Source organism: Vipera ursinii (genome assembly GCF_947247035.1).
Source record: "Vipera ursinii genome assembly, chromosome: 4".
Taxonomy (NCBI): Eukaryota; Metazoa; Chordata; class Lepidosauria; order Squamata; family Viperidae; genus Vipera; species Vipera ursinii.
The window spans coordinates 9540737-9563682 of NC_139514.1; the positions used below are offsets into that span (position 1 = coordinate 9540737).

Genomic DNA, 22946 nt, shown 5'->3' on the forward strand with positions numbered 1-22946 from the left:
CATTAAAAAAAAAGACCTGAAATCTACCAGAGCAAATGGGAGTAGATGTGGATTTTTTTTAAAAAAGAGAAAGAAATGACAAAGGGAACTTTTCCAGTACAGGTTAATTTTTAAAAGCTCAGAGTACTTACAGCATCACCAGGCTGTTTGCATAAGACAGGGGTCTTCAAACGTGGCCCTTTTATGACTTGTAGATTTCAACTCCCCGAATTCCTCAGCCAGTGTGCCTGGCTGAGGAATTCTGGGAGTTGAAGTCCACAAGTCACAAAACGGCCAAGTTTGAAGACCCCTGGCATAAGACTTCATCTCTTCTTTATTGCTTTCTGGACTGAGTGATCAAGGGATATCACTTCATCTTATCACTATCCCAGGAAAATCTAAAAATGAATCTTCTAATCCACAAAGAGGGGTAAAGCTACAACAGGTATGCCAGGGTTTTAGTAAAAGATGAAAAGAACTTACAAAAAACTTTATGTCTTTAAAAAAAGATTGCATCTACTTGTATGTTTCAAGACAAATGAACTAGGCACCAGTTCCAATGAATGAATGAATAAGAAACAAATGAACAAATGTGTGTATTGTGTATGCACAAACACACACATATGGAAGGAGGGAAACCAATGGCAGTGGGTTGCACCTGTGGCTGGAATTGCCCCACCATAGATTCATCTTCCCAGTTGCAATGTATGGCAGTGAAAGTTTGACCGTAAGAAAGGCCGAGCGCCAAAGAATTGAGGCCTTTGAACTATGGTGCTGGAGAAGACTCCTGCGAGTCCCTTGGACTGCAAGGCGATCAAACCGGTCAGTCCTAGAGGAGATCAGCCCTGACTGCTCTTTAGAAGGCCAGATCCTGAAGTTGAAACTCAAATACTTTGGCCACCTAATGAGGAGGAAGGACTCACTGGAGAAGAGCCTAATGCAGGGAAAGGTTGAAGGCAAGGGAAGAAGGGGACGACAGAGAATGAGGTGGCTGGATGGAGTCACTGAAGCAGGAGGCGTGAGCTTAAATGGACTCCAGAAGATGGTAGAGGACAGGAAGGCCTGGAGGAACATTGTCCATAGGGTCCCGATGGGTCGGACACGACTTTGCAACTAACAACAATAACAAAGATTCATCTGAGTTTAAACTGTCAAACCCATTCCTAGAAGAATCTTTTCATCTCTATCCAGTTCTTATAATATTTTCCCAAGTACAGAATTTCTATTAAACCTAAATTGTGACCCCCCTCAAAAATCTTGGGTTAAAGAATTCAAATGCCCTTTGAACTGTTTTCAATCCCAGTTGGATTCTTATCTCAATTAATTATTTCCATGCTGCCAAAAATAAGGAAAAAATGATTTACAGGGAAGAGAATGGAAGAGATAGAGAAAAGGAGATGGGGAGAAAGAGAAGGGAAGGGAGGAGAGGGGAAGGGAAGGGAAGAGAGGAGAGGAGAGGAGAGGAGAGGAGAGGAGAGGAGAGAAGAGAAGAGAAGAGAAGAGAAGAGAAGAGAAGAGAAGAGAAGAGAAGAGAAGAGAAGAGAAGAGAAGAGAAGAGAAGAGAAGAAGAGAAGAGAGACATAGGGAACTGAAGAGAGAAATAGTGGATAGGGGAGAAGGGGGGAAGGAAAGGGAAGAAAAGGGAGAGGAAAAAAAAGGGAAATTAAAAGAGAATTATACAACACATACATGACCAAGGTGAGCATATTGGTGATATCTTAGTCTGGGTGATACACAAACCAGGAGCTCTTTTCTATGCATGCAGTGTCAATATTTGCAAATCTGGTCTCCTGGCTGCTGTTTGAAGAAGTGTGGTCCACTAACAGATGACATGGCTGAGCATTCTACTCATCTCTTTTACCTCTAGAAACTTGGTGAGAAGCAAAGAGCCCCAGGGTAATATTGTGCCCAATGCAGCTCCCTCCATTTTCCAGGACAACTTTGCCTTGTGTCGAAGAAGAAGACCTGACTGGTCTTCAACAATCTCCCATATGACGCATTTCAAGGACAGCTGAGTAAGCCTTGCAAGATCCACCATGAAGGGCATTTTGAATGAGGAAGAATCTTAATTTCCATTCAGCTGCTAATTGGGGATGATTTCCCCCCCCTTTTTTTCCAGGGGATATGCAATTACTGCTTCAGAAGAGAGAAACAGAGCCTTGGGGATGAGGGAGACAAGACTTTAAGGCAGGGGGGCAGATTTTCCCCCCCTAAACTATTTGCCAGCCAGACTGAAAACTTGCAGATAAGGTTTGCAAAAGGAGCAATTGCCTTCTAGATTGTTAAAACAGTGACTTCAAAAGGCAACCTAAGCCTTGACAGCCGATTGGAGAGCAATCCAATTTTTATGCGTGGTGTACAGGGTCCCCGTGATCCAACAAACGTTCGCACTGGGATCAATTTATTTTCAGGTGGCATCAGATTCTTGCCTGTTTTCACTGCAATAGAAAAACATTGCAAAGCCCTGTGGATTGCAACAAAATCCGACAGGTCACTTTAGAAGAAAGACAAAAGCTGCAGCCAGCCCTGGCATTCATTATTCAAAGGTTTGCTTCGGGACTGAAAAAGAGAGCAGAGCAAAAATGGAGGGGATACTAAAAGAAACAAGAAGATACTGGAAATTTTACTTCTCTCCTAATCAGTTGTCACACAGAGGGGAATGGGAGAAAAACATAAATAAAATGTGTGACTTGGGGACACAGTAGAAATCAAAGTATCTGCACTGGCATTATTAACTCTTTTAATATTTGTATACTAGTAACAGTCTCCTTTTAGACTCAAAAAGGGGAGGCGGTAGCCTAGTGGTTAAGATGCTGGGCTTGTCAAACAGAAGATCAGATGTTCGAGACCCAGGTACAGAGGGTATGAACTCCCGTTCCTGCCTCAGCTCCTGCCAACTAGCAGTCTGAAAGCACGAAAATGCAAGTAGATAAATAGGTACCACTTTGGTGGGAAGGTAACAGCATTCCATGTGCCTTGGTGTATAGTTATTCATTTATTCATTCATTCATTCATTCATTCATTTATTTATTTATTTATTTATTTATTTATTTATTTATTTATTTATTTATTTATTTATTTATTTTATTGGATTTGTATACCGCCCTATTCCCGTAGGACTCAGGGCGGTTTACAGGGCAGTTAAAACCATGAATACAAAAAATTAAAAACAAATAAAACAATTAAATTAAATTCAAGCCCCAAGAGTAAATCTAAAACCCAGTTAAATTAACAACCCCACAGTCTGGACCAAACAGATCGAAGAGCCAAGTTTTCAGGTCCCGGCGAAATGAGCGAAGGTCGGGGGCAGTCCTAAGTTCTGTGGGTAGTTGGTTCCATAGGGCAGGCGCACCCACAGAGAAAGCCCTTCCCCTGGGAATAACCCGCCAGCATTCATTAACCGCCGGTAGCCTGAGAAGGCCCTCCCTGTGAGGGCACACAGGACGATGGGAAGAATGATGCCAGAAGCAGGTGTTCCCTTAGATAGTCCGGACCCAAGCCATTTAGGGCTTTAAAGGTCATTACCAGCACCTTGAATCTCACCCGGAGGGCAACCGGAAGCCAATGCAGCTCATGGAGAAGAGGTGTTACATGGGAGTATCGGGAAGCTCCCATCAAAACTCACGCGGCTGAATTCTGCACCAGTTGAATCCTTCGGGTGGTCCTCAAGGGCAGCCCCATGTAGAGGGCATTGCAGTAGTCTAACCGGAAGGTCACGAGCGCATGAGTGACTGTACGTAGAGCATCTTGGTCCAGATAGGGATGCAACTGGCGCACCAGGCGAATCTGGGCAAAAGCCCCCCTGGTCACGGCTCCTATATGATCTTCCAAACTGAGCCGTGAATCCAGGAGGACTCCCAAGTTGCGAGCCCTATCAACGGGGGGTAATACCTCATCCCCTATTGTTAATGATGGAGAAAGCTGGTGAGCCCGAGATGCCGGTATGAACAGCTACTCAGTCTTGTCAGGATTGAGACGAAGCCTGTTTCTCCCCATCCAAACTCGGACCGCCTCCAGGCAACGGGACATCACAGTGAGGGCATCACTGGGTTGGGTCGGGGTGGAAAGAAAAAGTTGGGTATCATCAGCGTACTGGTGATACCCCACCCCGAAACCACAAATGAGCTCACCCAGCGGCTTCATGTAGATGTTGAACAGGAGGGGAGAGAGGACCGACCCCTGAGGGACTCCACAAACGAGAGATCTCGGGGTGGACCTCTGTCCTCCCGTCAACACCGACTGCGAGCGGCCCAGAAGGTAGGAGGAGAACCACTGTAAAACGGTGCCTCCCACTCCCAGCCCCCTGAGACGCCACAGTAGGATACCATGGTTGATAGTATCAAAAGCCGCTGAGAGGTCTAATAGGACTAGGATAGAGGAACAACCCCTGTCCCGAGCCCGCCAGAGATCATTCACCAGTGCGACCAATGCCGTCTCTGTGCTATGCCCAGGTCTGAAACCCGATTGGTACGGGTCGTGATAATCAGTTTCCTCCACGAACAGAGGAAGCTGATGTGCTACCACACTCTCAACAACCTTCGCCAAAAAGCGAAGGTTGGAGACAGGATGATAGTTATTCAAAATCGCCGAGTCCAGGGTGGGCTTCTTGAGGAGGGGCCTCACCACTGCCTCTTTCAAGGCAGAAGGGGAAACACCCTTGCTCAAAGAAGCAGTTATTACTGCCTGGAACCAGCCTCGTGTCTTCTCCCGGGCTGCATAAACCAGCCAGGAGGGACACAGGTCCAATACACAGGTGGTAGAGCTCAGCCTCCTCATGATCCTGTCCACCTCATCGGGGGTCATAGGAGCGAACTCAGTCCAGATAACACTTTCAAGACCACTTGAATCCTCCCTGTCAGATTCTGTCCAGTCAGAGTCCAAGCCGGCCCGAATCTGAGCAATTTTATCCGCAAGATGACGACTGAACTCCTCGGCCTGTCCCTGCAAGGGATCCTCCCTCTCCTCCTGATGAAGGAGGGAGCGAGTAACCTGAAAAAGGGCGGCTGGGCGATTATCTGCGGACGTGATGTGGGTAGTGAAGTAATTAGACTTCGCCGTCCTCATTGCAGCAAGATAAGACCTTGTAAAGGCTCTTAGTCGCAATCGGTCAGGCTCAGATCGGCTGGATCTCCAACAGCACTCTAGACCCCATCTCCGACGTTTCATCTTCCGGAGCTCCGAAGAAAACCACGGAGCCCACCAGGATCTGCGTCGGGTTAGGGGTCGCAAGGGGACAACACGGTCGAGTGCCTCAGTGGCAGCCCTTTCCCAGGCATCCACTAAGGCATCGGCCGAGCTGTCAGTGAGGGAGATAGGAACAGACCCAAGCGCCATCTGGAACCGATTAGGATACATTAGGCGCCTGGGGCAGAACCACCTGGTCGGTTCCGCAGCCCAGCAGCGGGGACTGACATAGCGGAAGACCAGCCGCAGGAGATAATGATCGGACCATGACAGGGGGACAATAGTTGGTAAGCCCCCTCCCAGATCATCCAACCATTGTCTAGATAAGAAAACCAGGTCGAGAGTGTGACCCCTCCCGTGAGTCAGACCCTGAATTACTTGAGTCAGGTCCATGGCCGTCATGGAGGCCATGAACTCCCGAGCTAACTCTGACGATACTCCCAGGGAAGGCAGGTTGAAGTCACCCAGAACAATGAGTCTGGGGAACTCCACCGTCAACCCTGAGAGGGTGTCGAGCAGCTCGGGCAGGGCTGTTGCCACACAGCTGGGTGCCAGGTATGTTAGCAACAGGCCCAACTGAGCCCGAGGGCCACATCTCAAGAGGAGGGACTCACTCCTGCCTATCTGTACAACGGTGGTATCCCTCGGACATAAGGTCTCCCGAATAACCACCGCCACCCCACCGCCCCTGCCCTGAGCCCGCAGGGTTAGGGCCACATGACCATGAAAGAGTCTTCAGACAATGCTGGTTCTCTTGGTTAAGAAACTGAGATGAGAACTGTCCCCTAGAGTTGGACATGACTGGATAGGGGAATACTTTATTTTTACCTTAATTATGTAAACCCATTCACAACTATCAACTGTCAATGGTGCAAACATTGTTTTTTTGCACTGACAATATAAGAGACAGCCTTTTGTTTAAACTGCTTCACTCTGAATCTTGAAGGGAGGGAATTTTCTAACGGCTATTTTGAGAAGATTACAAAAGCCCGCGTACAGAATGGGAAGTGCAACCTCATATGTAAAACTAATTGGATAATGTGATTTATGACGTGTAGATAAGGGCGGGGATTGTGTGTGTGTTACGATGGGTTTGGGGGGAGGAGATTTCAGATTTTGGCATCCCTCCATGAGTGCCGATGTTTCGTTTCATTATTAAGACTTTTTAGATAAACAATGCTTGCATTTTGTTTGAACTGTCCCATTTATTGGAACCATGACATCAACAGTACCCAGATCCAGTGAATCCTAAAGTTTCCATAAATATATTTTGAAGGTAGCAAGAAAGTTGTAAGATGGTGGAACTAACTAAAAGCCAAAGCTTCATATAATTATATATGCTGATAGGGTGGGGAGGAGGAGGAGGAGGAGGAGGAGGAGGAGGAGGAGGAGGAGGAGGAGGAGGAGGAGAATACCCCATCGGCTTCAATATAAATCTTCAAAAATTCAACATTCTGTTGCCATTTCTATTTGCAAGTCAATGTTCTATTATTCTCCACCTACCAGTGAGGTCATGGCTGGGCCAGGATCCCAGCTCACAGGCCCTGCATGTGTATTCATCAAAGACAAACTCATTCTCTTTACATGGCGTGCAGGTCCAACAGCAGCTGACTTCTCCCTTGCGGATAACCTGAGAACAACACACAGCAAATCTATTTTTAAATTCCTTATGTTTTCTAAAGTTTATGATTTGTTATCTTTTTTTTAAAAACGACTCTGCTTTTGTTTCTATTTTATGACACCCATTCATTTTTACAAAAAGCGCCAAAGTTGTTCACCGTCCCTTTTGGGCAAGTGGTTTAGAGATCCTTGCCCATTTTATAAAGGAGTTTTCACGTTTTGTCCACATTGGGCTGAGCTTTGCACTCCAACTCATTCAAGATGTTTTGCTCATCACGGTCATTTACAATATTTAAAATCTACAGGTCAGTTCTTACCTTGGGGTTGGCTGAGAGAAGGGACATTCTGCTGGATTTCAAATTTACCATTTAATTTATTTACTTATGGATTATTTATGGATTAAACAAATTTATATAGCTGCCCAACACACATACAATGATACTGATAGAAGGGAATATTTGTAGTTCAGGGCTGAACTGTGGAGTTCTTGGTGCTTTCTGAGCTTGTTTGCTTGTTTGTTCTTTTGCAGATGTTTCATGACCAAACTAGGTAACATCATCAGGGCTAGTGCTGATGACGTGGCCTAGTTTGGTCATGAAACATCTGCAGGAAGACAACCAAGCTCAGAACACCAAGGACTTCACATACAATGATTCCAGACCATTTCCGTATATATATGTTAGTCACAAGACTAAGACTCTAACTCTGAAAGCTTGTGAGCTTAACCTGGAAAACAATTAATGTTGTCATCACTGTCTCTGAACCAGAATCTGCCAAGAACCGGGGTAAATGTGCTTCCAGGTCCAATTCAAAGGGTTGCTTATGACCTTTAAAAGCTTACGTAGAATGGGGCCAGGTTACCTATGGAACCGTTTTTGCCTCGTCACATCAGCCCATTCCACAGAGGCAGGCAGGGAAGGAAGGTATTTTGCAGACCCTAATGGTCAAAGATTTCTGATTGGGGGGGGGGGTTTCCAGGAAGAGACCCTTTTCGGCTGTTGCCCCTGCCCTGTGGAACATGTGTGAGACATACCCCTGTTCTCCTGGCCTTCCGGAAAGCTGCGAATACGTGGCTCTGCAGCCTTACTTGGGGTGCACACAGGAGCACCTAGCTGCAGGGCTGGCTAGCACCCAGAAAGCCCCCCCCCATCTTCCATTATTTAATAATAACAGTAATAATAACAACAACAACTGGTGGGACCATAGAAAATGAAGAAGTTAAATTGCTCTGGGAGTTTAGAATTCAAAGAGACAGGCACCTGCTACATAACACCCCGGATCTAACAATTGTCGATAAGAAAGACAAAAAAAGTCTGGATAGTGGACATGGCAGTGCCTGGAGACAGCAGAATAGACGAGAAAGAACTGGAGAAGATAACAAAATGCAAAGACCTACAAATAGAAATAGAAAGACTGTGGCAAAGGCAAGCAAGGGTGGTACCAATAGTAATAGGCGCCTTGGGTGCAATCCCAAAACAACGGGAGCACCTCTTGAACACCATTGGCATGGACAAATTCGCCATTAGTCAATTGCAAAAGGCAGCCTTACTAGGAAGTGCTTCCATCCTGCAACGATATCTATAATACCATCAAACATCCACATCTGCCTATCCCAGGTCCTTGGTAAGGACTCGATAGGTAGACAAAAATGCCAAATCCAGTGTGAACATCTGGCTGACTGTGATAATAATAATAATAATAATAATAATAATAATAATAATAATAATAATAATAATAATAATAATAATAATAATAATAATAATTTATTTACCAACTATTGTGCCATAGGGCTACTGTGGGTGGCAAATTAATTAACTAATTAACTTTTAACATTGCTTGCCTCTTTTAAAATTTTATATAGGGTTTTATGTTTTTAATCCTTTATTGTACACCACTCAGAGTCTCTCCGTGAGGCAGATGGGCGCTTTGAAAACTTTGATAAAGAAATAAATAAAAATAATTGTGTGTGCATGTGTGGGAGGCTCTGTAGTGTTGCCCTAGGCAACTGGGATCGGTTGGATCGCCAATTCCAAACCATGTAGATTCACCTTAATCTCTCCTTTTTCACAAGGGTCACTGCACACAGATCTGATGACCAAACTTTTCTTTGCCCAAATTTCATCGTCGGCCATCTTCAGCTCACCGTTGTCCCAACTTCCGACGTTGATGTAATCGTATTGATCCTTCTTCATTTTCTTAAAGTTCATGATCTCATACCTTTCCAACAAAAAAGAGAAACCACTCCATTGAGCCTGAATCCGTGTGGGTCTCCATGAGAAGAGAGGCACAAAATAAGGTCACAGCTAACCAACAGCATTTTTTCATTGGGCTGTTAAATTCGGACTGAATTGAAGTCAATAGGATTAATGTTAGATAATGACTGTTAAATTAAGGTTAGATGTGACTGTAAAAGTCACATCTAACATTAATCCTATTGATTTTAATTCAATCCAGAATGTGAATACAAGTTACACATAGTAGTGTATTTATAAGATTAGATATTGACATATTCCAAATAACATCTAAATTCAGTCACAGCTTTGTTCCATATAGTATCAACCTTGTGAACTTTCAAGTTTCCTCTTTCCACTATGTATTCAAACTGGACAGTGATTATAAATGATGATGATGATGATGATGATGTTGGAAGGGACCTTGGAGGTCATCTAATCCAACCCCCTGCATAGGCAGGAAACCCTACCATTTCAGACAAATGGCTGTCCAGTCTTTTCTTAAAAACTTTCAGTGTTGGAGCATTCACAACTTCTGGAGGCAGGTTGTTCCACTCATTAATTGTTCTGTTGGGAAATTTCTCCTTAGTTCTAGGCTGCTTCTCTCCTTGATTGGTTTCCATCCGTTGCTTCTTGTCCTACCTTCAGGTGCTTTGGAGAATAGCCTGACTCCCTCGTCTTTGTGGCAACCCCTCAAATATTGGAAGACTACTATGATGTCACCCCTCGTCCTTCTCTTGAATAGAATAGAATAGAATAGAATAGAATAGGAATAGAATAGAATATACAGTATATATGGACTAGAAGACCTCCAAGGTTCCTTGCAGCTCTATTCTATTCTATTCTATTCTATTCTATTCTATTCTATTCTATTCTATTCTATTCTATTCTATTCTATTCTATTCTATTCTATTAAAATAAGATAGATAAGATAACCTTTATTGTCATTATTTTATGGTGAACACACTGGCACACATTAAAAATGAAATTCTGTTGCTGCTCCCTCAAAAGTGTATGTATATATATATATATATATATATATATATATATATATATATATATATATGTGTGTGTGTGTGTGTGTGTGTGTGTGTGTGTGTGTGTGTGTGTGTGTTGAAATTCTGTTGCTGCTCTCTCAAAAGTATATGTATATATATATGTGTGTGTGTGTGTGTGTGTGTGTGTGTGTGTGTGTGTGTGTATTCTTTTGAGAGAGCAGCAACAGAATTTCATTTTTAATGTGTGCCAGTATGTTCACCATAAAAAGATGACAATAAAGGTTAACCTATCTATCTTATTTTATTAAAGAAATTGAGTACAGGTACTCCTCGACTTACGACCACAATTGAGCCCAAAATTTCTGTTGCTAAGTGAGACATTTGTTAAGTGAGTTTTGCCCCATTTCACGGCCCTTCTTGTAACAGCTGTTAAGTGAATCACTGCCATTGTTAAGTTAGTAACACGGTTGTTAAGGGAATCTGGTTTCCCCATTTGAGTTGGCTTGTCAGAAGATCGCACAACGTGATCGCACGACCCCAGGGATACTGCAACCGTCACAAATATGAATCAGTTGCCAAGCATCTGAATTTTGATCACATGATCATGAGGATGCCGCAATGGTCATAAGTGTGAAAAATGGTCATAAGTCACTTTTTTCAGTGCCGTTGTAACTTTGAATGGTCACTAAATGAACAGTTGTAAGTCGTGGAGTAAGTAGCGAGCCAAGGCATTCTGTGTTTTCTAGATGGTGAAATATATACAGTACCGTCCTGGTGAGTCTCCATTTTCATCAAATGAGATCATATCTCCAGAAACCCCGGTGAAGTTGGCCTTCATCAGCGAATCCAGGAGTTTCCGTCCATCAATTGGCTTCATGGCATCGCAAAGACCCGCATAGTCTGGACACAGTGTCGTTTGCATGTTGTGTAGACCATAGGCCATGGAGTATATCGCATTAATCACAAACCCCATCTTGGAATCTTGCACATGTTGTGCTTGTAAGGTCAAGTTACCTGTGAAGAGAAGAACATATAATGATTGCTGCCGTTTTCAGATGAACAAAAATATACTTTATTCATTGTCTGCTCACTGTACGTTTTTCCTCTTTTTCTCTCTCTTGGCAGGCTAGGATAAATGAAAGTGTCTGTATTTAGGCAACGCTGCAGTTCTCTTTGCACACCAGGTCTGACTCTCAACCGGGTCAGCAAGTAGTTATTTTCATGGAAGCCAACCCACCCGTTCTTTCGGTAAGTGGCTTCAAACCAATCGGGGTCTGGCATCTCAACAAAGGTCTTCGCTAAAAAGAACAGTTGGAAGAAAGTGTTCCCTGGCATGTGAACCACGAAAAAAACAAGAAATTTCCCTACCACCAAAAATATTGCCATGACGACGAAATAGCATTAGATTGCTGAAGTGGCCTGCCAACGTCAAAGCACGTGTTTGCAAAGCCTCCCCTGTGTTGTGGCTTGAAAGATGTTGGGTGGAAACCCATTTTCTGTTCAAAATGGTGGGAGCCACTGAGTACAGAAGGACCTTGTAGGGACAACGGCCATTATAAACAATTCCAAGTGGGGCTCTTACATCTTCCACTGGACGTTCATGAATACTATTTGTCTGGAAAGGAAAAGTGTTCTGTGGTGTTTTGCTAAGGATACCATTCATGCCCTACAGTCATTTCCTCCCCCTTCCCCGCCCCCCAAAATAGGAAAACCCACTTTATATAACCCTAGATTACCCTATGTAATATTCTTATGCACTTCTACTATTCTATTAACGGAAATGCTCTTCTTCTTGCTTTGTTATCATACAGCAATAGCACTTAGACTTATACACACTGCTTCACGACACTGATACACACTGCCTTCTCTAAGTGGTTTACAGAGTCAGCCTATTGCCCCCAACAATCTGGGTCTTCATTTTATTGACCTCGGAAGGATGGAAGGCTGAGTCAACTTCAAGCCAGTGAGGATCAAACTGCCAAACTGCAGTCAGCCAGCAGTCAGCGGAAGTAGCCTGCAGTACTGCACTCTAACCACCATGCCACCACAGCTCATATAGTTCTCAGTTCCTGCTGTGTTTCCAAGGTCAGTTTCCTTTCTGGGTTCTTCAGAACTTAGAGCAGTGATGGCGAACCTTTTAGAGACCGAGTCCCCGTCTCCCCGCCCACTCTGCCCCTGCCCTGCCCGCTCCATCCCCGCCCCGTGCTCCACCCACCTGCAGGGCCACCCACCGCTTCCACGGCCTGCCGCAGATCAGCCAGGCAGCCCAGCAGCGCCATGGCGGCCACACCCTCTGCCTGCGCCCTGCAGCATCATCTGCACGTGATGAGGTGCGAGGGCGGAGTTTTGTCCCCGCTGCCTGGCTGCCATGTCCTTGGCTGCACTACTCTGCGCAGGCCGTGCTTGGGGGTGACTCTCCTCCAGGGGTGCTGCTGGTGTGGGGGGGCCGCAGGGAGAGATGGGGCTGGGGCAATGGAGCGCATGCCCACAGAGAGGGCTCTGAGTGCCACCTCTGGCACACGTGCCTTAGGTTCGCCACCACTGGCTTAGAGCTTAGAATGGGAAGGTCTCCTCCTCCTCCTCCTCCTCTTCCTCCTCCTCCGACGTAGTATTTTTATTTATTTATTTCATTTGTGCAAATAGGAATCAAAGCCATTATTTCTCTACGAACGAGGAGGATAGCAGTTCCAAAGTTGCAAGTACACCGAAGGGTTAAGGTGGGTATAGCCTAAATCTAACACAGCGAGGGAATCACCGGTCACGAAATGTTGACGAAGAAAAACAAGGAGGTTTTTAGAGCAGCGTTCATGGGAAAAAAAGAAATGGGAACTAAAGGGTGTGAGTGAATGAAGTGGAAACCGCATGGAAACAGAGAGAGAAAAATACTTTCTCAGAATTTCCAGTTCACGCTCAGATTGAAAGTCTAACCTCCCATTGGCTCACGGGACGCAGAGCAGAGGCAGATCATCCCTGGCTTCCAGTGGTCCCCATGCAGATAGCTACTGATGTCTTCTCCTCCCACGCTTTCTGGCAGCCCACCAAACGGCTATCAGCAAGTTGCCAGGCGGCCCTCCTTCCCCATGGCCTTCAGCAGCCTGCCAAACAGCTGCTGATGGGCTAGGCTGTTTCAGATCTCTGGGTTTCTGCTATTACTTGCATCAAAACCCAACCAGTGATCTTCAGTAGTATCCTGGAGCTATGGGGGAAGGGCGTTTAAGTAATTGAGTCCCTACCCCCTGCTCAGTGCAGAAATTAAAGCATCCCCAACAGATGGCTCTGAGCAGCATGATCACTGAGGAGTGAAATGATGGAATATACACAGCCTCTGCCATTTTGCTCAGGATTCTTGCTTTCCATCAGAACCCAGAAATGTTACCAAACAAAGGAGAATATTTGTAGCTCGGGGTTGACATGAGGGGTCCTTGCTGTTCCCTGAGCTTGCTTGCTTGCTTGCAGATGTTTCATTACCCAAACTAGGTACAGTAACATCAGCAGTGCTAGTCATCAGCTACAGTCCACGAACGGTGCAACCCTCCCCTATATTAAAGATATCTCAGAAACAACCAGCTGATGAGCACGACCGTTTGGCACCTTTGTGGCACACAAACCATCTAAAATCCTTCAAAACATCTTAAACAAACCAAAGGGCCCAAAGAAGAGCAAACAGATGTGAGCGGCAACGTACAACGTAACAGCCACCATGTAGGACAGACAGGCAGAAGACAAGCAAAGCACGTCCACAAACACCAATAAACAGTCAGAAGAAATGGTGAAAACTCCTTAATCTTGTGAAAAATGGACAGACTCAGTGACAGTTTCAACCGGGTAACTATTCGCATTTTAGATCAAGCCAAATCCAAACATGGTAGACAATTCCCAGAAGCTTGGCATTCAGACAAATCAGCCATCAACGGAGACATAGAGATAAACACATTTACCAACCATTCAAAAAAAAAAAGAAAGAAAGAAAATAATTCAAACCAGAATGGAAAAAAAACACACAATAAAAAGCCCTAGGAAGAAAACAAAGATTAGAACATCTCCCCCTTCTGCAGCCAGAGTCAGATAAGCAGGGATCAGCACCAGACAAACAATCAGGTAGAAAACAATACTCTAAGTTGCCGGCATCAACTTCCCTTCGTCCTGTGCACTCCCACAGAGAGGGCCTCCTCAGGGTGCCATCAGTCAGAGAGTGTCGGCTTGCGGCCCCCAGGGGGAGAGCATTCTCTGTGGGCATGCCAGCCCTTTGGACTCAATTACCGGTTGAGCTCCGGATGGCTCCCGACCTTCGCTCTTTCCGCCGTGATCTGAAAACCTATTTATTTGAACAGGCCGGCCTGGTTTAAGGGTTTGGGGTATTTTTAATTATTTATTGTTAGGGCTTAATTAATTTTATTTTATTTTAACTTTTGTATGTAAAGCTTTTACTGCCCTGTACACTGCCCTGAGTCCTTTGGGAGAAGGGCGGTATAGAAATTCAATCAATCAATCAATCAATCAATCAATCAATAAAATAATCAAAGAGTAACCAAGTAGGAAACCACACTTCCACCAAAACTGGTAAGGAAAGCTACTATATACAGTATACACAGGCAGCAGACCCCGCTGTCCCCTGTACTGATGATGTTGCCTAGTTGGGTAACGAAACATCTGCAAGCAAACAACCAAGAACAGAGAACATCAAGAATTCCGAACCCCTTGAGAATGCCATGGGTAGCCAAGAAATCAAACAAACGGACCATGCAACAAATCAATTCAAATTTGTCACTTTAAGACCGAAATGAATCAAATTATCAAATTCTGGCCACATTATCTGAGATCTCCATGATGACAGGAAAGATGAAAAGACAACAATCAGCAACAAACTAGATGGGATTAATTACATCAGTGATGGGTGCACTGTTGAAAGATTGGAAAAGCCAAGCTGAGAAATGGTTACGTCATCCTGGTGAACCTTTATTTATGTGATTTTTTTTAAGAATCATCACTGAACTGATGGTTCATAATCAACACACCAACCAATTAACCATCCATCCATCCATCCATCCATCATTTTTGCCATGGATTATGACTTTGATTCATTCTAGCCTTATTGACATACTGTAGCATATTTCACCTAGTCAACTGTTTATCGAGTTCAATTTCTGTTGTGATAGTTCTTGCAGCATACAATCAAATAACCCCTGGCAAGCATCACTATTTTTGTAAAACAAAATACTCATGCCCTTTCTGAGAGCCAGCACAATAGTGGCAAAGCCTCATCATATCTCTAAAACTTTCAGAAACCAGAAAGTATGACCTGGGCACTACCCATGTTTGGGAGACATGATCTGTGCTGCAACAATCTGAGAGCAAGTTGTGTAATGGAGAACCTTGTTTTTTTCCATTTTAAATCTCTAAACTTAATCTTGGAAGACAAGAGGGCACATTCCAAGGCTGGATAGGAAACAGAGGAAGAAAGTAAAGATAGTCACTCCTTAGAATCATCCTCGGTATATCTGTTATTAGGTAGGGAACAGTAAGAGTTTAGTCTGGCAAGATTCTGTTGCTGTGCGTAAGCAAATAAAGAACTAAACTCCGCTGAATTGTTCCACATTGTTTTGGGCTGAGCTGGACACAGAGTTTGTAAACCATTTGATGTGGTTATATACCCTTTGCAGTACACAGTTAACCAGGTGAAGGTAATTTAACTGAAAACAAACTTGGAATTGTTTTAATTTAAAACTAACTCCCTTCTAACCCACTGCTGTAAAAAGAATAAAGAAAGATTAAATTTTTTTTGGATCCCTACATCAAATAATAAAATCGGCTTTCCTTCTGCTGGATAATTTTATCTTTTCTACTTACAATGAGCCTAAGAGAAGTATGTAAGCAATAATATCTCTATACACATGCATATGTATGCCAGATTGGAGCACAAGGCTTTTACAGAACGTACAGCAATTACAACATCTGCTACACAAAGACACACTCAGACACATGATTAAGAATGCAAGGAGCATCAATTTAGAACCCTTTGGGTTTTAGGGGCAACTTGCCCTAGTCAACGGACATGTTTTTAATTTTGGTCTACCATTCTACAGTGTAGGGCCTAATTACAGTGCCCCTGGAGTAGCTCTGATTATAAAAACGACACTGGCATTGGAAAGATAGCTGCTCAAACCATATTTGCTAAGATTTCATAAAAGTGGGATGATTTCCCATTGGAGTGGAGTCTGAGATTTTCTATCATTATCGCCCCACCTGCCTTATTATTTTCCCACCTACATATACATTTCCTCTGTTGCTGTCAAATTCATTATTATACAGTCTGCATTATTTGATCTTATAATGTGCAGAATGTATCTGTTGCTTGGTGGTGCTAATCACTCAGAGGCATGTGTTCATTTATCTTCCAAGACCATACAGTTCCCACTGGGTCTTGCTTTGTTCCTTCTGCGTTGGCATTTTCTGCTGCTGTCCAGAAATTTGGCTTGTTAAATATCCGTGACTTCCTCTCCATCTTGATCTACCACAGGCATGTCAAACTGCTGGCCCGCAGGCCGGATGCATCATGACGAAACCACGCCCTCCCCATTGCCAGCAACGGGGGGAAAGTTGCGATACATCACGTGATGTCACATGACGTTGTGAGTTTGACATGCCTGATCTACAACCATCATATGATATGTGGTGAGGCACCCTGGAGATAACAGTGTTGCTCTTATAAAGAGCTGTGATGGCGCAGTGGTTAGAATGCAGCATTGCAGGCTGATTCTGCTGACTGCCAGCAGTTTGATCCTGACCAGCTCAAAGTTAACTCAGCCTTCCGTCATTCTGAAGTTGCTAAAATGAGGACCCAGATTGTTGGGGTCAATAGAGTGACTCTGTGAACCACTTAGAGAGGGCTGTAAAGCACTATGAAGCAGTATATACATCTAAGTCAGGCATGTCAAACTCGTGACGTCACGTGATGTCGCGCGACGTATCGGTAGTTTTTCCCATTGCCGAAAGTGGGATGGGTGCGGTTTCTCCGTGACGCTCCGGCCCGCGGGCTGGCAGTTTGGCACCCCTGATCTAAGTGCTAGTGCTATTGCTATTGCTAGTACTAGTTGCAAACCTTGAATGGATTTGTCTACTCCTAGACAACAGAGACAGACAATGCAAGTTGTTGTTTCTTTAAACTCTACATTGGTTGAAGTTAATGTGACCATCCCAGACCAAGCCAAATCCACAAAATGCCAGGGAATTTCTAGAAGCTGGCACTCTGACAAATCAGCCATCAATAGACACATAAACATTAACAGCATCATAGACTATGCAAAAGGGACAATCACCCAGCCCAAAAAGGAACCCAAAGCCTCCAGCACCTCTCCACCAGCAATCAGCACCCAGATCAGCATGGATTAACTCCAAAATTAACATTTGACCATCCATCAAATACCCCAATCAAGAAATTGCCAAAGAAGCCAACAGCAATCAGCCTAAAAAAGAAGATTCCCCCCACCAACACTGACAGGCAAGCCACCAGAATATAAACTCACAGCAAACTGCACTCCTTATTAGCACGGATGATGTTACCTAGTTTTGGGTAATGAAATGCCTGCAAGAAACCCATCAAGCTCAGAGAACACCAAGGATCCCACAGCAAAAACTGTCTAATGGCTTCTTTAAATTCTTATAAGCAACTACTAGTCTTAGATCATTAGTGATCATATCAAATGAAGGGAAATATATGTGGCTCGGGGTTTAAATAAGGGGGATCCTTGGTGCTCTTAGAGCATGGTTGTTTTCTTGCAGATATTTCATTACCCAAACTAGGTAGCATCACTGCTAGTAAGGAATGGGGTTTGCTGTCAGTTTATATTCTGGTGGCTTGCCCTCTCAATGTACCTGCCAAACACCTACTACCACACCCACTACCACACACACACATACACACCAGCAATCAGAACTCAGATGAGCAGAGATTAACACCAAGATTGACATCAGACCAACAATCAAGAAATAATCAATCAAGGAACTGACGAAGAGCCTAACAGTAAACAGCCCAACTAAAGAGCTTGTAAGACCACCTCCACCAACACTGACAGGGCAAGCCACTAGATTACAGAGGTGGGGAACCTTGGCTCTTTTATGACTTGTGGACTTCAACACCCAGAATTTCTGAGCGAGACATGCTGGCTCAACTTATTCTCCAAAGCAGCTGAAGGCAGGACAAGAAGTAATGGATGGAAATTAATCAAGGAGGGAAGCAACCTGGAATTAAGGAGAAATTTCCTGACAGTGAGAACAATTAAGCAGTAGAATGGCTTGCTTCCAGAAGTTGTGGGTGCTTCATCACTGGAGGCTTTTAAGAAGAGACTGGACAGCCACTTCTCCGGAATAGTATAGGGCAGGGGTGTTAAACAGCTGGCCCGTGGGCTGGATGTGTCATCCGGAAGCCACGCCCACCCCATTGCCGGCAAAGGCAAAACCGTCCCAATACGTTGTGCGACGTCACACGGAACGCTGTTACCTTCCCATCGGAGTGGTCCCTATTTTTCTACTTGCATTTTTTAGGTGCTTTCGAACTGCTAGGTTGGCAGAAGCTGGGACGAATAACAGGCGCTCACTCTGCTACGCGGCACTCAGGATTCGACCCGGCAAACTGCCGACCTTCTGATCGACAAGCTCAGCGTCCTAACCCACTGAGCCACTGCGTCCCTTACACACACACACACACACATATATATATATTATATTATTATACTGTATGTATATATATGTATTGTATATATATATATATATATTGTATATATATGTGTGTGTGTGTGTGTATGTATATATAGCATCTTTTTTTTTTGGAAAGCCATTCAGTTTGAAGTCATCATCAGATCTTGCAGAAGGTAATTTTATATGAATCATGTAATTCAGCATGGCCTTTTTTCACAAGTTCAGATGGCATCGTACACTTATGCTAAGAGGTAGTTAAGGGCTCTGCAGCAGTACGGTACCAAGAGAAGAAAAAAAGTCATTTGAGGAAACTGGAAATGGTGAGGTGCATGACAAGGGAGGCACTGAAATGATTGTTTGAATGTTTGCTCTCAGTTTGGATAAACTCACACGGGATCTGCCTTGCTCTTTTATTCTGGGGAGAGGCAAAGTTTCTGCAGCACACAGAGCCTTTGTGCTGTTCAGAGCTGTTTGCAGAAGGCTACATTGTTCACCCAAGCAGCTTTAGAAGAAAAGAACAGAAGGGATGTGGGTAGGAGAGGAAAGAGGCCCATTATTGGTGCATTTTATGAAAGACTACAAAGAATGACTTTGCCACGGTGCTTTTTCAGACTCATGCGTTGTTAATGGCTGTGTGTGTATTTACAGTTTCTCTGTAATGGGAAACCAGCTTGAGCAGAGAGCAGTCACCATGGCACTGATGTAAAACCTGGCAATTTAAATCAGGATTATTTCCATTTCCATAGAAGCATTCCAAATGCTGCAACCTGTCCTCTTTCTGGAGCTGAAATGGTAGGACAAAATGCGGCAAGGATCCTATTTCCTGCCCATCGCAGAAATCACGAAGTTGGAACAATGTCTTCCCACCAGTCAGTCTGTGGAGATTCTCAGTCATCCAGGTCATGGTTGCCTCAAAGACACTTTTTCAAAAAGCAACTGGACTGGGTTTTTTTTCCCTTGAGGAAGAAGAACAAAACATCTACTTTCTCATCCAAGAAGCTTCATCAGTTCTGATGGTGGAGGGGTGGAAGGATAGGTACTGACAGTTGAGACTGGAGAGTGGGGGGATGGAAGGATGGGTTCTGACTGGATTTTGGGTGGGTGGGGGATGGAAAGATTGTGTTTCTTTGCAGTCATCTGGTGGTTAGCAGTCTCTTGCCCTCTGAGTCAGCTGAATCAAAGAGCAATTGGTTGTGGAATCTTCTTGGAACTGCTGTGAGAACTGCGCTGTAGACTGGAGATAGGTGGTGTGTTATCCTTCCCCCTCTGTTGAGAGAGGGCTGCTCATTGTTAAAATAAATGGCCTCCTTGATCTTTCAAACCAGTGGTCCTCTCTATCCAAAATGTGGACTTGGCTGTCTTCAAAAGAGTGACCTTTGTCTTACAAATGCAGGTGGACCACTGAATCTCATCCTGATGGGTTTGATCTCCTATGTTGTGCCATGTGCTTGTCCCACCAGGTTTTGTTTTTTTCCCCTTTTCATCATTTACCGAAACAAGAAATTGAGTTGTCACCTGAAGTTAAGGGAGGGCTCTTTATTTCACAACAATGGGGTGGGAGCCTCATTTAACCATGGCTCGTAGGCAGCGGCGGGATTCAAATACCTGAAGAACCAGTTCTCTGCATGGATGCAGGCCTGGGCCTCCGAGGCCTAGAACAGACTTCCAGAAGTGGCATCCACACCCTTCCGGTGGGCCGTCCTAGGCCTGAGAGGCTTCCTCCAGGCCTCCCAGACCTAGAACAGACTTCCGGAAGTAGTGTACATTCAGCCAGTTCTCTAAATTCAACAAAATTTAGCTACCGATTCTGCTGAACCAATGCGAGCTGGCTGAATCCCACCACTGCCCATAGGTCATTCCTCCCAACCACTATACCACACTGGCTTTCAATTGCTCCTCCTTCTCTTTTTTCAAACACGTTTATTTTCATTTTGCCAACAAGGATAAAATACAAAACAGAAAAACTAATGAATGAAGGCAAAATATACGTGTCCCAGGATAATGTGGCAGGATCCAATCTTGGTCGGTCACTGGGACCAAAGGTTTTGTCTTCCGAATGTTTGGACACATGCCGGAAACCCATCGTCAGGGAACTTCTCTGCGTGCATTGGGCTGTTGTGTGTGTGGCAACTAACAGTGAACAGTAACAATAGAGGGAAAAATTGGGTTTTTGGTGTGCACAAAAGAAAGGAAAAAAACGACACCCCCCAAAATGTCAAAAATATCTAACACTGAATATAAAGAATCCACCCTGCTGGGTTCTGAAATATTTTTTAAAAAACCTTGTAGGTTCTCCTCCCTTTACACGACAGGTCTATAGATTAATTATAAGCTTTCCCATTCTTACATGACAAAAATACTATATTAAAGAAAGAAATCTTCCATATGAGAGAATCTATCATAATATATATGTAGAAAGAAAGGGGGGGACAGTCAACAGGTTAGCCCAAACATTACAGTAATTTTCAAACCTCTTTGTTAAGCTTCTATTATGGTATAATTGTTCCTCCTTCATGGATTAGAATGGAGGTGGAGGAAATGGCAAGATTCAAGAAGGATAGTGTGGGAAGTCAGCCCCCCCCAGAGAAGGAAATATTTTAAAAGGACAGAAAAATAGATTTTCTCAAAGGATCTTAAAGAGGCAGAAAAGCATGCCCAGTTTTTCTTAACAGCCCCAAGTCTCCCTCCCTGAAGCAGAAACCAGCTCTGTAGAAATACAGATGTAAATAATCCAGGAAAGTTGGAGGCCCCCAGCTAGAAGATTAAGAAGACAAAGACACCTAAAATCTATATACTCCACCCAAATTCTAAGACAGGACATAATAGGATTAACCCACAGATGCCAAAGGACACGCCAAAGGACACACCCAGACTCAGGTCAAAATACATGACACAGAAAATACAAAGTCTCAAACAGGAACAGGAAACAACTCCAAACAAAAGCCCCGGAGAGTATAAAAACCCACTCCCTACATGTGCTCGCTCCCTTTTCTTCCAGAGCCATCTTCCTGTCTGGCTCTCCTCTTCAATAAACTGCAACCTTCTTTCTAAAGCAGTCTCCATTTTGTTTATCCCCGGCTTGGACTGAACCAAGACTTTTCCTTCAACAATTGGATATTATTATTATTATTATTATTATTATTATTATTATTATTATTATTATTATTATTATTATTATTATTATTAATTTAATTTGTATACCGCCCTTCTCCCGAAGGAGAATCCCCCATGATGGTGACCCTTGACTATTCCTGCATTCCCTGCCACAAAACGTCTTTCTATTCCGTTGCTAAATGACTTAAAGAATGCCTATCACCAAAGAATCAGAAAGCCAGCCTGCTTTTCTCAACGTCTTAAAGACCAAGGTTTCTCTCAGAAGTCTATGGAGATTCTCAATCATCCAGGTCATGGTTGTCCCCAAGGTGCTTTTTCCAAAAGGCAACTGAACTTACTTGGGGTTCCCCCCCCCCCCGAAAACATTTTACATCTCATCCAAGACACTTCTTCAGTTCTGAACTGAACAGGACTTCAGAACTGATGGAGCTTCTTGGATGAGAAGCAAAGTGTTTTCAAGGGGAAAAAAACCCAACCCAAGAAAGTTCAGTTGCTTTTTTTGGAAAAAGCACTTTTTCTCAGAAGCTGATGAGAGACCTTTTGTAATCTTATCCAGTATGATTCATTGTTGGATTGCCTCTGTAATAAGTTTGCATTTCTTTTTAATACATGAAAAGTACATTATATACATTATACATTATATCGTACAACAGCTTATTCCTGTTCGCCCTGTTGTTTTTTTTTAAATAATTGTATCCCATCCTGTGTCATTTTGTGGAGGAGACTGAATAAATCCACTAAATGCATACATAAATACTTACATAGTAGCAAAAAGCATAAACAAGAGAGGGATGAAAAGGAAACAGCCATACTTATCTCAACTTGTGTCTCTTTCTAATTAAAAATAACAAGCACAATAGCTTTGAAAAAGGATGGCCCACAAAATGCATTTTAATTGAAATTAAGTGAAACGCTGAGCAGCAGATGATGTTGCAATATGCAAAACTTTCGCAAAGTATTCATCCTCAAAATTAAGTGTGCATGCACTGTGCAATTAATTACACTAGTCATTTAACAGCAATTGGAGTCGCTCCAGTAACTCTGACGTGTATAATCATAATAATCAGCCTGTTTGAGGATAAATAGCGTTCTTTTACATTCCTTTGAAAGGTAGGATGAATCTCGA

The 22946-nt window shown here is 43.7% G+C and overlaps 1 protein-coding gene across 1 annotated transcript in view; it reads right to left on the reverse strand.

Annotated features, from left to right (window-relative positions):
- GRM5 (glutamate metabotropic receptor 5) overlaps positions 1–22946 on the reverse strand; it is a gene marked incomplete at both ends in the record, with an annotated part of 252987 nt that overhangs the window by 44509 nt on the left and 185532 nt on the right. The window contains 3 exons of the mRNA XM_083362593.1: positions 6667–6793; positions 8832–9000; positions 10780–11026. Coding sequence (XP_083218719.1) covers positions 6667–6793; positions 8832–9000; positions 10780–11026 — 543 coding nt within the window. The remainder of the gene's footprint in view (positions 1–6666; positions 6794–8831; positions 9001–10779; positions 11027–22946) is intronic.